The 16,223-nt window shown below is 41.6% G+C and overlaps 1 protein-coding gene across 3 annotated transcripts in view; it reads right to left on the reverse strand.

Annotated features, from left to right (window-relative positions):
* The window catches only part of Hao1 (hydroxyacid oxidase 1), a 178,655-nt gene that overhangs the window by 143,131 nt on the left and 19,301 nt on the right, over positions 1–16,223 (reverse strand). For all 3 annotated transcript variants that reach the window (XM_063283785.1, XM_039105017.2, NM_001107780.2), the window contains one exon: positions 5,123–5,378. In XM_063283785.1, coding sequence (XP_063139855.1) covers positions 5,123–5,378 — 256 coding nt within the window. The remainder of the gene's footprint in view (positions 1–5,122; positions 5,379–16,223) is intronic.

Here is a 16,223-nt window from a genome sequence, read left to right on the forward strand (position 1 = left end):
ATATACATATGCATATGTGCATATATATAGTCTTTAAACCTTAAAGTGCCTTCTGATATTTATTTTGTAAAAAATGAAAACACAACACCAAAATATTAACATAACTATTTAGAACTTAATTTTCAGAATCCTAAGCTGGTAAATACTGCAAAGAGATCAATTTTCTTCCTTGTAAAGGAAGTGGCTTTTGACATAGTTTTTAATCTAACATAGAAATTGACTTTGATTTTAGTAAGTCAGTATCAAGGGACAGTGATAATTGCTAAAGTTAATTATGTTTAAAGAAACTAATAGTCTAATAATAAAAACGAGCATTGATGGTAACATATGACTTATAAACGAGCATTGATGGTAACATATGACTTATAAAAATATTGATAGTACAATACTAAGGATAAAGCTGCATCTTTGCACTGAAAACTCCCAAAAATAAAGAAAATAAAAATCAGCTACGTTAACAATTTCCATCAGAGTACAGAGAAGAAGAGAAGTTCACAATTCCCAGGAGATAAGGACAGGCATCAGCCTTTCTTCTGTGCTTAGGAAAGCACAATGTTCAGAGAATATCCTGGTCACTTCCTCCTCAGTGTGGCCCAGTGGTCTAAAGACAGACCAGGGCCATAAAATTGGAGTTCCAAAACTGTTCAACTTTTTCCTAGTTACCTTATATCAGGAAATTCCCATATGTATCAGTAAATTTCATATGCTGATTATACAATTACATGCCAAATACCTATTATTATCTGTCACTGTTGTAGTATTTAATAAATGCTCGAGTAAGAGATCTCCATACATCACAAAAAACATGCAAATTGTCAAGTTTGTTGGAATGTAAATACAGGGAAAAATAAAGGCACAAAAACACATGTTAAGTGTGGCAACACGGGTAGATCATTGTAAAGCTACTATAAAAAATGAACTCAATAAGGTTGTGGTCATTGGCGTTGCAAAATGACCACAGATGTAGAGATTTACAATTTCACAAATTTGAAGGCTGGTGATATGGCTTATCTGTGAAGAACACTGGCTGCTTTTCCAAGCCCCATGTTCCATTACCAGCACATACATGCCCGCTTACAAACATCTATAACACCAGTTCCAAGGGACCCAGTGCCTGCTTCTGACCCCAGTGGGACACCACACTGCACAGATACACATGCAAGCAAAACACTCATACACATAAAAACTAAATTGGAATGTTACAAATGTATTATATTAGAAAGATCAAAATGGTTTTCCATGAGCTCAACTTAAGGTGTATAGGGGTGTCCAGTCCCTTTGTCTGCCTAGACAAGAATAGATGACCCCATGTGTTCTCACAGTGGCCAGCCCAGCTCCCCCACGGTACGTGGTTCCAAACTCTGCTTTAGCATCTCAGTTCCTCCTCTGCCCAACATAAATGTCTCTGCCTAACAAAAACTCTTCGTTGCATATAATATCTAATGTGATGAAACAGGATCATCTCCCATCTCAAGATCCTTAACTCAATCCCTTCTCTCAAGCTCATTTTCCCATGGAAGGTATCAGGTTCCGGGGATCAGGAATGGACAGACACCTTTTGCCTTAGTGTGCATTCCTAACAATGATTCGCTCTTGTCACTTTTCCTTAAACTGTCTGGTACCGTGAATGGAGGGGAAGAGACAAATCGTAAACAAAGTAATGAATCATGTCCATGGAGCAGGGACAAAGCAAAAGGCCTCTGCCTCACAGGCTCTGGAATCCGCGTGGTAAACTGGCTTTTTTTCTGCTTCTTCAGGAGAGGAAGATTTCCCCTCTGTCTCTCACTTGCATGGTTTGTAAAGAGCACACACGCATATGTTTTGCATATAGACCAAGTGGCCATTACCAACCCTCTGAACTCTCTCTGCTCCCAGGTGCCAAGAGTCAGGGCCCTCCCCTCCACCGGGCAGAGGAAGTAGCAAGGGCTGGAAGGAGCCAGGCTTAGCGACTCATTCTCCCCTGGATTTCCTGTCTCCCTCCCTTGCCAAACCTCACTTCTGAAAAGCAGGCTTCACCTTCTATGAGTCAGGTCAGTGCAAAAAGAAACTGATTTCATATCGGGCTGTTCACAGATGAATCGGGGGCGGGGGTGGGGTGTGGATGAATGAAGCCTCAAGCGGAAGGCTTGACCTCCAGTTTGTGTGTTCTGTCTTCTAACAGAGTGTGGATCACTGAGGTGCTGCTGAGCAGAAGCCACTGGCTGCCTTGATGCCGTCAGGACAAGCCCTGCTAGTGTGTGAGGTTCGGATGGGGTGTGCCCAGCTGCAGGATATTTTACATGTTCCCCATAACCTGGATGTGTTGGTCGCGATTTGATCATCTTCAGAACAGAGCTGTGACAAGCTGGGCCACTCCTGTGAACACTAACAGCTGAAAGGGGTCTTTGTTTCATGGCTCTCCACACCATCTGGGCAGAAGTCCAGGGGCAAAGGGAAAGGGGGGAGGGGGAGGGCCTGCGGCTCATCATGCAGTCACCCTGCGTTGAGAAGCAAGGGGTCCCAGCCAGGATACACAGCAGTATTCTCTTGCCCACAAGACTAGATACTTAGCATTTGCAACCAAGATCAGGAAGCACAAAGCAAACTCCATGGTTCTATCACCATCACGGTTGTTAAGAGTGATGTCATTAGGAAAAGAGGAAATGGGCCATTCCTTCACAAACGACCAAAGGGAGTGTTTCCTGGAGGAAACTGCAGCAGTGTGAAACTAATTATTTTAGAAGGTCTATAAAAAGTAGGCAGTCAAAATAAAGAAAGTGAGTATAGATCGCATAGTAGAGAGGCTGGAAGTTGTTTGCTCCCTACATCATACCTAGGTAGCCTATTCATCGGACCGCTGGCATAGCTTTACAACCAAGTCTTTCATTAGCTTACGTGAGGTACCATATACAGAAATAATAACCCAAAAACCCATCTGGGGGTGATAAGCATTCCCACTAATTACATCACCAGTTGACACACAGCACAATAGCAAAATCTTATCTGTAGTTCTTTAAAGTCTCTTAAGTATGTTGGTGGCTATAGTAAATGACAGTTTTGTGGTCCTTTCACAGGCTAGCAAACTCTTGTCTAAAATGCATATCACGTCACATTTCCAAAGATCTGTCTTCTTTTTGGGGAAACCTGACTAGAGTTTTGCTTCTGTTCATTTTGAACTTTTTCAGAGGTCAAACAGAGGATGCCTACACATGACTTCTTTGCTTTATTTTTTATATTTCTTCTGTTTTTAAAGCCCTAGCTGTTCCAAACACAAACAAAATGTGGACAGAGTGAGCAGCATCCCCTGTGCAATGAGCCTAGACTTCCTGGAAGGTATCCACAGTCACACAACATCAAATATCATCCACTAATTCAAAGGTTTGATATGTGTTTAGATACATATAGTCCCAAGGAATGCCATACATCTATCATAAATGGTATGGGAAATGAAGAAGAGGCCCTTTTGGTATAGAATATAGAAAAAGAAAGCAATGAAGAAAGATACTAGAGCTGAAGAAACCTAGAGTCCTTTCTCAATGAGCTCCACTGAGGCTCTGGCCTTGACTCAAGTTCCTAAAATGCTACCAGGGAAGAGACAGTTCAAAGTCAATAGAAGGTAGAATGTCCTGATAAAATATCAGTTCAATTTTAGATTATTTGATGCATGGTTTATGCCAACATGAATGAGTGGGTGAATTAATAAATCTTTTTTTCTCCATCTTTATTAAATTGGGTATTTCTTATTTACATTACAATTGTTATTCCCTTTCCTGGTTTCCAGGTCAATATCCCCTAACCCCTCCCCCTCCTGTTCTATATGGGTGTTCCCCTTCCCCTCCTCCCCCCATCATCACCCTCCCCCCAACAATCACTGGGAGTTCAATCTTGGCAGGACCTAGGGCTTCCCCTTCCACTGGTGATCTTACTAGGCTATTCATTGCTAGCTATAAGGTTGGAGCCCAGGGTCAGTCCATGTATAGTCTTTGGGTAGTGGCTTAGTCCCTGGAAGCTCTGGTTGGTTGGCATTGCTGTTCATATGGGGTTTCAAGCCCCTTCAGCTCTTTCAGTCCTTTCTCTGATTCCTTCAATGGGGGTCCTGTTCTCAGTTCAGTGGTTTGCTGCTGGCATTCGCCTATGTATTTGCCATATTCTGGCTGTGTCTCTCAGGAGAGATATACATCCGGTTCCTGTCAGCCGGCACTTCTTTGCTTCATCCATCTTATCTAATATGAGCCACATGTGGGGCAGGCTCTGAATGGGTGTTCCTTCTGTGTCTGTTCTAAACTTTGCCTCCCTATTCCCTCCCAAGCGTATTCTTGTTCCCTTTTTAAAGAAGGAGTGAAGCATTTGCGTTTTGGTCATCCTTCTTGAGTTTCATGTGTTCAATGCATCTAGGGTAATTCGAGCATTTGGGCTAACATCCACTTATCAATGAGTGCATACCATGTGTGTTTTCCTGTCATTGGGTTACCTCACTCAGGATGATCTTGATCCATGAATGAATCACATGAAAGAGGAGCAGAATGAAGAAGAAGGTAAAGGGTCAGAGGCATGGCTGCTTCTACCTTCACGTCCGTCCTTTAATCAGACTGCCTTGCTCTAGCTGTTCCTACTTCAACTAAAATTAAACTGTGAATGTGAGTCTTTGATTTCCATGGAAAAATAGGTTACCAGGATCATAATAATAAAACCGTGACCTATAAAAAAACTAATCCGTATGCTGTTTCATATTTCCCAAAAAATTTAATGCACTTTGGTAATAAAATCTTTTGTCTTTTAAAATATACAGTAATCCCTCCTGTTCGAATATCTCAAATGTGTGGCATCCCTAAGCAGTATATGGCAGTACTTTCTCTAAAACACAGAACAAATCATTTCCAGTGCCTTTTAATGATAAGATTGATATCACTATGGTTAATGTCTCTTTGGAGCTGTTTTACTCTATGGTATCTGCTTGCAAAATAAATAAATGAAGAAAGAAGAAAGAAAGAGCGAGGGGGGAGGGAGGAAGGAAGGAAGGAAGGAAAGAAGAAAGAGAAAGAAAGAAAGAAGAAAAAAGAAAAAAAGGAAAGAAGGCAGCTTCTGGAAATAGCCCATGAAAGGAAAAGAAAAACTCCACTTGAATCTTTGAGATCATACTTACCTGAGCTGTGGTGGTAGCTTGAACCTGTTCCGCACATCATCGAAGCGATTTCCCAGGTAAGGGGTGTCCACAGTCACAAATATGGCCTTGTAACCCATCTGCTCAGCCCTCTTCACTAGCTGACTGCTGACCTCACGATCTTTGTAGATGTAGAGTTGCATCCAGCGAAGTGCCTCCGGGCCAGCCTCTGCCACCTCTTCTATTGAGGAAGTGGCCCAGGAACTCAACATCATGCCAGTTCCCATGGTCTGACAGGCTGCAATGAAAGGAGAAAATCGAGGTAGACCTAACACAGCTCCCCCTGCTAAGACTAGTGTTTCATTCAAGAAGACCTCTGCAAATACAACCTGTCAACATGAAATCACATCTTTAAGCATAAACACATAAAACATGCATTGAATTTCACCCTCTGTTTATTATATCATTTGATGAAGAATAAGTAAATAACCCAAGGATAGCTGAAGGTGGAGACACCAAGAGCAATCGAAATGACTATCTTAGGGTACTGGCTATAGTGCATATAATTAATTTATAAAATACATACAACCATTAAGGATAGCACTGTTATGAAGGATAATTTATGTGTCAGCTTGTCTAGGGCATAATGCTCAAATATTTGGTCAAATAAATCTGGATGTTACCATGAGGTATTGTTATTCTCCCAGCTGACTGTCTTTGAACTTGACTTTGATATCACCTTCCATCAAATTCTTCAGCCTTCTGCTTAGTCTGAAGATTTGGAGTTTAGGTGCCACCATGATTGTGTAACCCAAGTCCTAGAAATAAATCCTTATCTTAAGTAGTAGTTTGGAGTTGATAGATAGAGTAGTATAGGTTAATAGATAGATAATAGATAGGTGATACAAAGAAAGAAGGATTATAGAAAGATTAGATAGATAGATAGATAGACAGACAGACAGACAGACAGACAGACAGACAGACAGACATTGTTATCTGTATTGGGAGATAGATGATCCCATCTCTCTGGAGAACTCTAGTTGCTATAATTATTAAATACTTATAGGACTGGGGAGATGGCTCAGCAGTTAAGAGCACTGGCTGCTCTTCAAGATGTCCTGAATCAATTCCCGGCAAGCACACTCCGCATAATATGAAAACACCAAATCAGCCTCTTCTCCACTAAACACTTTCTACCTATTAGGGAAGAAACCCCCTCACCCATGTTCTTTTTAGTCTTCCGTCTGTAATGGGATCTGACACCCTCTTCTGGTGTATCTAGAGACAGCTACAATGTACTAATAGGCATAGAATAAATAAGTCTTTAAAAAATACTTATAGATGCATCTTAATACAATAAAGATACGTAGATAGATTTTTAAAAAGTCCAAAAACATTCATTACATGATTCCATATTTGTACAAATTATAACCCACCTAAACAAACTAAACATTAATGAGTTATAAAACCACGATGAATTCAGGCTTCTCTTCCTTTTTCTAGTTCTGAATTTCTTTTTTTTTTCCATTACATATATGGTTTTGATTTCTTTTTTTTTAATTAACTTGAATATTTCTTATATACATTTCGAGTGTTATTCCCTTTCCCGGTTTCTGGGCAAACATCCCCCTCCCCCTCCCCTTCCTTATGGGTGTTCCCCTCCCAACCCTCCCCCCATTGCCGCCCTCCCCCCATAGTCTAGTTCACTGGGGGTTCAGTCTTAGCAGGACCCAGGGCTTCCCCTTCCACTGGTGCTCTTACTAGGATATTCATTGCTACCTATGGGGTCAGAGTCCAGGGTCAGTCCATGTATAGTCTTTAGGTAGTGGCTTAGTCCCTGGAAGCTCTGGTTGCTTGACATTGTTGTACATATGGGGTCTCGAGCCCCTTCAAGCTCTTCCAGTTCTTTCTCTGATTCCTTCAATGGGGGACCTATTCTCAGTTCAGTGGTTTACTGCTGGCATTCGCCTCTGTATTTGCTGTATTCTGGCTGTCTCTCTCAGGAGCGATCTACATCCGGCTCCTGTCAGTCTGCACTTCTTTGCTTCATCCATCTTGTCTAATTGGGTGGCTGTATATGTATGGGCCACATGTGGGGCAGGCTCTGAATGGGTGTTCCTTCAGTCTCTGTTTTAATCTTTGCCTCTCCCTTCCCTGCCAAGGGTATTCTTTTTCCTCATTTAAAGAAAGAGTGAAGCATTCACATTTTGATCATCCGTCTTGAGTTTCGTTTGTTCTAGGGATCTAGGGTAATTCAAGCATTTGGGCTAATAGCCACTTATCAATGAGTGCATACCATGTATGTCTTTCTGTGATTGGGTTAGCTCACTCAGGATGATATTTTCCAGTTCCAACCATTTGCCTACGAATTTCATAAACTCGTTGTTTTTGATAGCTGAGTAATATTCCATTGTGTAGATGTACCACATTTTCTGTATCCATTCCTCTGTTGAAGGGCATCTGGGTTCTTTCCATTTTCTGGCTATTATACATAAGGCTGCAATGAACATAGTGGAGCACGTGTCTCTTTACATGTTGAGGCATCTTTTGGGTATATGCCCAAGAGAGGTATAGCTGGATCCTCAGGCAGTTCAATGTCCAATTTTCTGAGGAACCTCCAGACTAATTTCCAGAATGGTTTTACCAGTCTGCAATACCACCAACAATGGAGGAGTGTTCCTCTTTCTCCACATCCTCGCCAGCATCTGCTGTCACCTGAGTTTTTGATCTTAGCCATTCTCACTGGTGTGAGGTGAAATCTCAGGGTTGTTTTGATTTGCAATTCCCTTATGACTAAAGATGTTGAACATTTCTTTAGGTGTTTCTCAGCCATTCGGCATTCCTCAGCTGTGAATTCTTTGTTTAGCTCTGAACCCCATTTTTTAATAGGGTTATTTGTTTCCCTGTGGTCTAACTTCTTGAGTTCTTTCTATATTTTGGATATAACGCCTCTATCTGTTGTAGGATTGGTAAAGATCTTTTCCCAATCTGTTGGTTGCCGTTTTGTCCTAACCACAGTGTCCTTTGCCTTACAGAAGCTTTGCAGTTTTATGAGATCCCATTTGTCGATTCTTGATCTTAGAGCGTAAGCCATTGGTATTTTGTTCAGGAAATTTTTTCCAGTGCCCATGTGTTCCAGATGCTTCCCTAGTTTTTCTTCTATTAGTTTGAGCGTGTCTGGTTTGATGTGGAGGTCCTTGATCCACTTGGACTTAAGCTTTGTACAGGGTGATAAGGATGGATCGATCTGCATTCTTCTACATGTTGCCCTCCAGTTGAACCAGCACCATTTGCTGAAAATGCTATTTTTTTTTCCATTGGATGGTTTTGGCTCCTTTGTCAAAAATCAACTGACCATAGGTGTGCGGGTTCATTTCTGGGTCTTCAATTCTATTCCATTGGTCTATCTGTCTGTCTCTGTACCAATACCATGCAGTTTTTATCACTATTGCTCTGTAATACTGCTTGAGTTCAGGGATAGTGATTCCCCCTGAAGTCCTTTTATTGTTGAGGATAGCTTTAGATATCCTGGGTTTTTTGTTATTCCAGATGAATTTGCAAATTGTTCTGTCTAACTCTTTGAAGAATTGGATTGGTATTTTGATGGGGATTGCATTGAATCTGTAGATTGCTTTTGGTAAAATGGCCATTTTTACTATATTAATCCTGCCAATCCATGAGCATGGGAGATCTTTCCATCTTCTGAGGTCTTCTTCAATTTCTTTCCTCTGTGTCTTGAAGTTCTTATTGTACAGATCTTTTACTTGCTTGGTTAAAGTCACACCGAGGTACTTTATATTATTTGGGTCTATTATGAAGGGTGTCGTTTCCCTAATTTCTTTCTCGGCTTGTTTCTCTTTTGTATAGAGGAAGGCAACTGATTTATTTGAGTTAATTTTATACCCAGCCACTTTGCTGAAGTTGTTTATCAGCTTTAGTAGTTCTCTGGTGGAACTTTTGGGATCACTTAAATATACTATCATGTCATCTGCAAATAGTGATATTTTGACCTCTTCTTTTCCGATCTGTATCCCTTTGATCTCCTTTTGTTGTCTGATTGCTCTGGCTAGAACTTCAAGAACTATATTGAATAAGTAGGGAGAGAGTGGGCAGCCTTGTCTAGTCCCTGATTTTAGTGGGATTGCTTCAAGTTTCTCTCCATTTAGTTTAATGTTAGCAACCGGTTTGCTGTATATGGCTTTTACTATGTTTAGGTATGGGCCTTGAATTCCTATTCTTTCCAGGACTTTTATCATGAAGGGGTGTTGAATTTTGTCAAATGCTTTCTCAGCATCTAATGAAATGATCATGTGGTTCTGTTCTTTCAGTTTGTTTATATAATGGATCACGTTGATGGTTTTCCGTATATTAAACCATCCCTGCATGCCTGAGATGAAGCCTACTTGATCATGGTGGATGATTGTTTTGATGTGCTCTTGGATTCGGTTTGCCAGAATTTTGTTGAGTATTTTTGCGTCGATATTCATAAGGGAAATTGGTCTGAAGTTCTCTTTCTTTGTTGTGTCTTTGTGTGGTTTAGGTATAAGAGTAATTGTGGCTTCGTAGAAGGTATTCGGTAGTGATCCATCTGTTTCAATTTTGTGGAATAGTTTGGATAATATTGGTATGAGGTCTTCTATGAAGGTTTGATAGAATTCTGCACTAAACCCGTCTGGACCTGGGCTCTTTTTGGTTGGGAGACCTTTAATGACTGCTTCTATTTCCTTAGGAGTTATGGGGTTGTTTAACTGGTTTATCTGTTCCTGATTTAACTTCGATACCTGGTATCTATATAGGAAATTGTCCATTTCCTGAAGATTTTCAAGTTTTGTTGAATATAGGTTTTTATAGTAAGATCTGATGATTTTTTGAATTTCCTCTGAATCTGTAGTTATGTCTCCCTTTTCATTTCTGATTTTGTTAATTTGGACGCACTCTCTGTGTCCTCTCGTTAGTCTGGCTAAGGGTTTATCTATCTTGTTGATTTTCTCAAAGAACCAACTTTTGGTTCTGTTGATTCTTTCTATGGTCCTTTTTGTTTCTACTTGGTTGATTTCAGCTCTGAGTTTGATTATTTCCTGCCTTCTACTCCTCCTGGGTGTATTTGCTTCTTTTTGTTCTAGAGCTTTTAGGTGTGCTGTCAAGCTGCTGACATATGCTCTTTCCTGTTTCTTTCTGCAGGCACTCAGCGCTATGAGTTTTCCTCTTAGCACAGCTTTCATTGTGTCCCATAAGTTTGGGTATGTTGTACCTTCATTTTCATTAAATTCTAAAAAGTTTTTAATTTCTTTCTTTATTTCTTCCTTGACCAGGTTATCATTGAGTAGAGCATTGTTCAATTTTCACGTATATGTGGGCATTCTTCCCTTATTGTTATTGAAGACCAGTTTTAGGCCGTGGTGGTCCGATATCACGCATGGGATTGTTTCTATCTTTCTGTACCTGTTGAGGCCCATTTTTTGACCAATTATATGGTCAGTTTTGGAGAAAGTACCATGAGGAGCTGAGAAGAAGGTGTATCCTTTTGCTTTAGGATAGAATGTTCTATAAATATCCGTTAAGTCCATTTGGCTCATGACTTCTCTTAGTCTGTCGACATCACTGTTTAATTTCTGTTTCCATGATCTGTCCATTGATAAGAGTGGGGTGTTGAAATCTCCCACTATTATTGTGTGAGGTGCAATGTGTGTTTTGAGCTTTAGTAAGGTTTCTTTTACGTATGTAGGTGCCCTTGTATTTGGGGCATAGATATTTAGGATTGAGATTTCATCTTGGTGGATTTTTCCTTTGATGAATATGAAGTGTCCTTCCTTATCTTTTTTGATGACTTTTAGTTGAAAATTGATTTTATTTGATATTAGAATGGCTACTCCAGCTTGCTTCTTCCGACCATTTGCTTGGAAAGTTGTTTTCCAGCCTTTCACTCTGAGGTAGTGTCTGTCTTTGTCTCTGAGGTGTGTTTCCTGTAGGCAGCAGAATGCAGGGTCCTTGTTGCGTATCCAGTTTGTTAATCTATGTCTTTTTATTGGGGAGTTGAGGTCATTGATGTTGAGAGATATTAAGGAATAGTGATTATTGCTTCCTGTTATATTCATATTTGGATGTGAGGTTATGTTTGTGTGCTTTTCTTCTCTTTGTTTTGTTGCCAAGATGATTAGTTTCTTGCTTCTTCTAGGGTATAGCTTGCCTCCTTATCTTGTGCTTTACCATTTATTATCCTTTGTAGTGCTGGATTTGTAGAAAGATATTGTGTAAATTTGTTTTTGTCATGGAATATCTTGGTTTCTCCATCTATGTTAATTGAGAATTTTGCAGGATACAGTAACCTGGGCTGGCATTTGTGTTCTCTTAGGGTCTGTATGACATCTGTCCAGGATCTTCTGGCCTTCATAGTTTCTGGCAAAAAGTCTGGTGTGATTCTGATAGGTCTGCCTTTATATGTTACTTGACCTTTTTCCCTTGCTGCTTTTAATATTCTCTCTTCATTTTGTCCGTTTGGTGTTTTGACTATTATGTGACGGGAGGTGTTTCTTTTTTGGTCCAATCTATTTGGAGTTCTGTAGGCTTCTTGTATGCCTATGGGTATCTCTTTTTTTAGGTTAGGGAAATTTTCTTCTATGATTTTGTTAAAGATATTTACTGGTCCTTTGAGCTGGGAGTCTTCACTCTCTTCTATACCTATTATCCTTAGGTTTGATCTTCTCATTGAGTCCTGGATTTCCTGTATGTTTTGGACCAGTAGCTTTTTCCGCTTTACATTATCTTTGACAGTTGAGGCAATGATTTCTATGGAATCTTCTGCTCCTGAGATTCTCTCTTCCATCTCTTGTATTCTGTTGGTGAAGCTTGTATCTACAGCTCCTTGTCTCTTCTTTTGGTTTTCTATATCCAGGGTTGTTTCCATGTGTTCTTTCTTGATTGCTTCTATTTCCATTTTTAATTCCTTCAACTGTTTGATTGTGTTTTCCTGGAATTCTTTCAGGGATTTTTGCGATTCTTTCAGGAATTTTTGCGATTCCTCTCTGTAGGCTTCTACTTGTTTATTAATGTTTTCCTGTGTTTCCCTAAGGGAGTTCTTCACGTCTTTCTTGAAGTCCTCCAGCATCATGATCAAATATGATTTTGAAACTAGATCTTGCTTTTCTGGTGTGTTTGGATATTCCATGTTTGTTTTGGTGGGAGAATTGGGCTCCAATGATGCCATGTAGTCTTGGTTTCTGTTGCTTGGGTTCCTGCGCTTGCCTCTCGCCATCAGATTATCTCTAGTGTTACTTTGTTCTGCTATTTCTGACAGTGGCTAGACTGTCCTATAAGCCTGTGTGTCAGGAGTGCTGTAGACTTTTTTTCCTCTCTTTCAGTCAGTTATGGGGACAGAGTGTTCTGCTTTCGGGCGTGTAGTTTTTCCTCTCTACAGGTCTTCAGCTGTTCCTGTGGGCCTGTGTCTTGAGTTCACCAGGCAGCTTTCTTGCAGCAGAAAAGTTGGTCTTACCTGTGGTCCCGAGGCTCAAGTTCGCTCGAGGGGTGCTGCCCACGGGCTCTTTGCGGCGGCAGCAACCAGGAAGACCTGTGCCGCCCCTTCCGGGAGCTTATGCAGCCTCAGGAGTGCCCACCTGACCAGGCGGTGAGGTCTCTTTCCCACGGGGTCTGGGAGCAGAGAGCTGCTGCGGGCCAGGCTCCGCGGGTGTGGGACTTCCGGTAAACACAGGACGTGCCCGGTCCTAGAGGAATTCTGCCTCTGTGTGTCCCGATTTCACCAGGCAGCCTTCTTGCAACAGACAAGTTGGTCTTACCTGTGGTCCTGAGGCTCAAGTTTGCTCGTGGGGTGCTGCCCACGGGCTCTCTGCGGTGCCAGCAACCAGGAAGACCTGTGCTGCCCCTTCCGGGAGCTTCAGTGCACCAGGGTTCCAGATGGCCTTTGGTGTTTTCCTCTGGCGTCCGAGATGTATGTACAGAGAGCAGTCTCTTCTGGTTTCCCAGGCTTGTCTGCCTCTCTGAAGGTTTAGCTCTCCCTCCCACGGGATTTGGGTACAGAGAACTGTTTATCCGGTCTGTTTCCTTCAGGTTCCGGCGGTGTCTCAGGCAGGTGTCCTGCCGCTCCTGGGCCCTCCCCCACGGGAGCCCAGAGGCCTTATACAGTTTCCTCTTGGGCCAGGGATGTGGGCAGGGGTGAGCAGTTTTGGTGGTCTCTTCCACTCTGCAGCCTCAGGAGTGCCCACCTGACCAGGCGGTCGGGTCTCTCTCCCACGGTGTCTGGGAGCAGAAAGCTGCTGCCCTGAATTTCTTTTTTAAGTGTTTACCAAGACACATTCTATGTTTTTGCCCCTTTTAAACATGTGTGAGCTAGACATCAAAAGCAGATTCATCGTTTTGAGCAAGGTAGCAATAAATGAGAAAATTGTCTTGGAAGATTTAAGAGAGCACGGGTGATGGGCTTTCCTCCCTAATAGGTAGAAAGTGTTAGTGGAGGAGAGGCTGATTGGATGCTTGGATGCTATGCAGAAAATTCCAAGAAGTAGAGCATAAGCATCCAAAGCCACTCATATAGGAAAGGCCACCTGTGTCAAATGGGAGCAAATGTACTTGTCCAAGTGACGCAAGACAATAAGGGGAATCAAGCAGGATGGTGTTAATGAAGTTTCTCTGAGAGGTTCAAGAGCTTCCGTGCTCAAACTTAAACCAGCAACCAGATTTCCTGGAGAGCTTATAAAAGTGGGCCTCACGGTCCACCCTTCAGATTCTTACTCCATCAGTCCCATTATACCCCAAGGATTCAACTATTTCATATATGATGCTGCCCTCTATGCTTGACCCCACTAGAACATCAAAATAGTAGCATTAATTTATAACATTAGAAGTCTAAATTTGAGTGCTTTATAAAGTGGATTGGGTTTTTGAAACATGGACCTTATTTTTCCAATACCTTTGATGGTATCGTCATCTCAAACAAAATATGTGAGCTAAAGTGCACCCTATCTTTTTTTGACAGCGTTCATCCCAGGAGCTTGTTTGAGAATTTCTGTAATAGGTTCTCATGGCTTGAAAATCACTGTCCATAAGAAACACATTTTGCTAGGTAATAATACATCTGTATCCTTGTCTGATTTTCATTAAATTTAGCAATGTGGAAACAACACCAGAGGGCATTGAGTGCTTGAGTCAGAACTTCTAACCATCGCATTACCACAAAAAATAAATAAATAAAATGAAAAAGATGTCCTGAAGACGTGACCTAACTGAGGTCATATAGAGTTGGGCAGCAAAAAACAGAGAAAAATTCAGCATTCCTATTTGTCTAGGACTGGTATCCATGATTGTCTCTGGTAGCCAAGCACAGATAAAAGCATTTCCTCACAAAGGAATGAGAAAATGGGCATGTTCAGATAATTGGGACCTTCATGAAGTTAGCAGTGAGCTCAGTCACAGCTCGGCCAGTCGAAGCATGGATGTCTTCGAAGACTTTGGTTAGCATATTAGGAGTATCTATAGGCATTCCACGTGACAATGTTAAAAAACAATGCACAGACCATACCAACGCCAAACCTTCTGATTTGCTCGGGCTGTCAGCAGTCTCAAACTTACAGTGCTGGAGATCAAACCCAGGACATGCTAATCCCTGAATGCTGTCACTGAGCAATGGTCCCAAGTAGCATGTTTCATTTTCTTTTTTTTTTCCCCATATGTTGACTGTTAAATGTTACAGAGTTCTTCCACTGTCCGAAACATGCCTGAGAACCCAAAGAAAGACATGGTGCGATGGACAGCCTCATCCACCCAGACAGTGTATTAAAACTTGATTCATATGCATCTGGATAATTTCACAATCTTCAAAAATTATAACAAGACTTGGAATTTCCACCTGCTGCAGGTCTTCAGCGTTCTAGTACAGTATGCCATTGCCATCATCGAGGCTGAAAGTTGGAGGTGAGGACCATAAATGCTAAGTTACAGTTGTCTCTAGTGACAAGAATCTAACAAATGTTGCTGACTTAATAAGAGCCACGGAAGGAAGGGGAGAGTTTGAGCACAGTGAATCATCTCTGCCCAGGCAAAGCCATTATTACAACCAGGAGATAATACAGGAGGCAGGAGGTTCCCTGCTTCCTGAGCAAACATTACTGATCACTCTGAGTCCTACTCACTTGTGATGACTCACTCTGCATAAAGATGCAGTGTGGCTATTATTTTTCAATATGTTTTTACCTTAGAGTAAACTAAAAGGAATATGGAATTTTACAAGGCCCACTTAGAGATCGAACTGAAAATATGTCTGTTCAAGTAAGAGCAGATCTGAAAATGACCTTTTGACTCCTCAAATGGATTGAAATGTACCCAGATGTGCTCACTCTTCTCTGGTAGCCGAGGTGTGAAATTTTCAAGTTTAAAGAGGTCCAGGATTTCCTGTAGCAACAGAGCAGGTTTAGGGCCGGCCTCAGCTATATCTGATCTCAGAAAAGAAAATTAATGAACTTCCACTCTACTAGGTAAGTAACCATAGCAGTGAAGTAATCGTTGTTCTGTCCTTAGTGTCCCTCAAATCAGAGGACTTCACTATGGCTTCAGTTCCTCCCCTCACAGATGGTTCCTTGGAGCTTTTAGAGACCAGCAGCTTATAATACCTGGGACGCCCTGCAGCACTCACACCTGTTGTAGCACACGATGCTGACATCCAAGCATCCCTTTTCATGGGTTAAATCCTGTACTGAGTAGTAAAGATTTCACATGTCCCCTTCCCCCAAGGGATAAAGGTAAACCCTTCTAGCTCCCTGGGCATTTTGGGGGGCTAAAGATTACATGTTTTAAATGTTTTAAGTAACTAAGTTTGGGCAACCTTTGTCTCAAAGTTCTAGTCAGAAAACTCCTCTGGTGACTTGCACACACAGATATGCTCATCCTGTTATTCCCAAGTGATGTTGAGCACCCCTGTGAGGTCTGACTCTGTGACCTGCTACTCTCAGGTAGATTTACTTCTATGAAGCTGGGCTTCAGCTTTCCTCTCTATTCCCAGATGGTGGTTGTTGAACAGTAGACTGCGAGGTGATTTTACGCTTTCCCAAGGCACCTCCTGCTGAACAGAGCTCTCAGAGGAGGCACTGTTGCTATGAAAGCACAGCCTGACTGATTCTAGAATCTCATTCAAGATTTC

Source organism: Rattus norvegicus, chromosome 3 (genome assembly GCF_036323735.1).
Source record: "Rattus norvegicus strain BN/NHsdMcwi chromosome 3, GRCr8, whole genome shotgun sequence".
NCBI classification, from domain to species: Eukaryota; Metazoa; Chordata; class Mammalia; order Rodentia; family Muridae; genus Rattus; species Rattus norvegicus.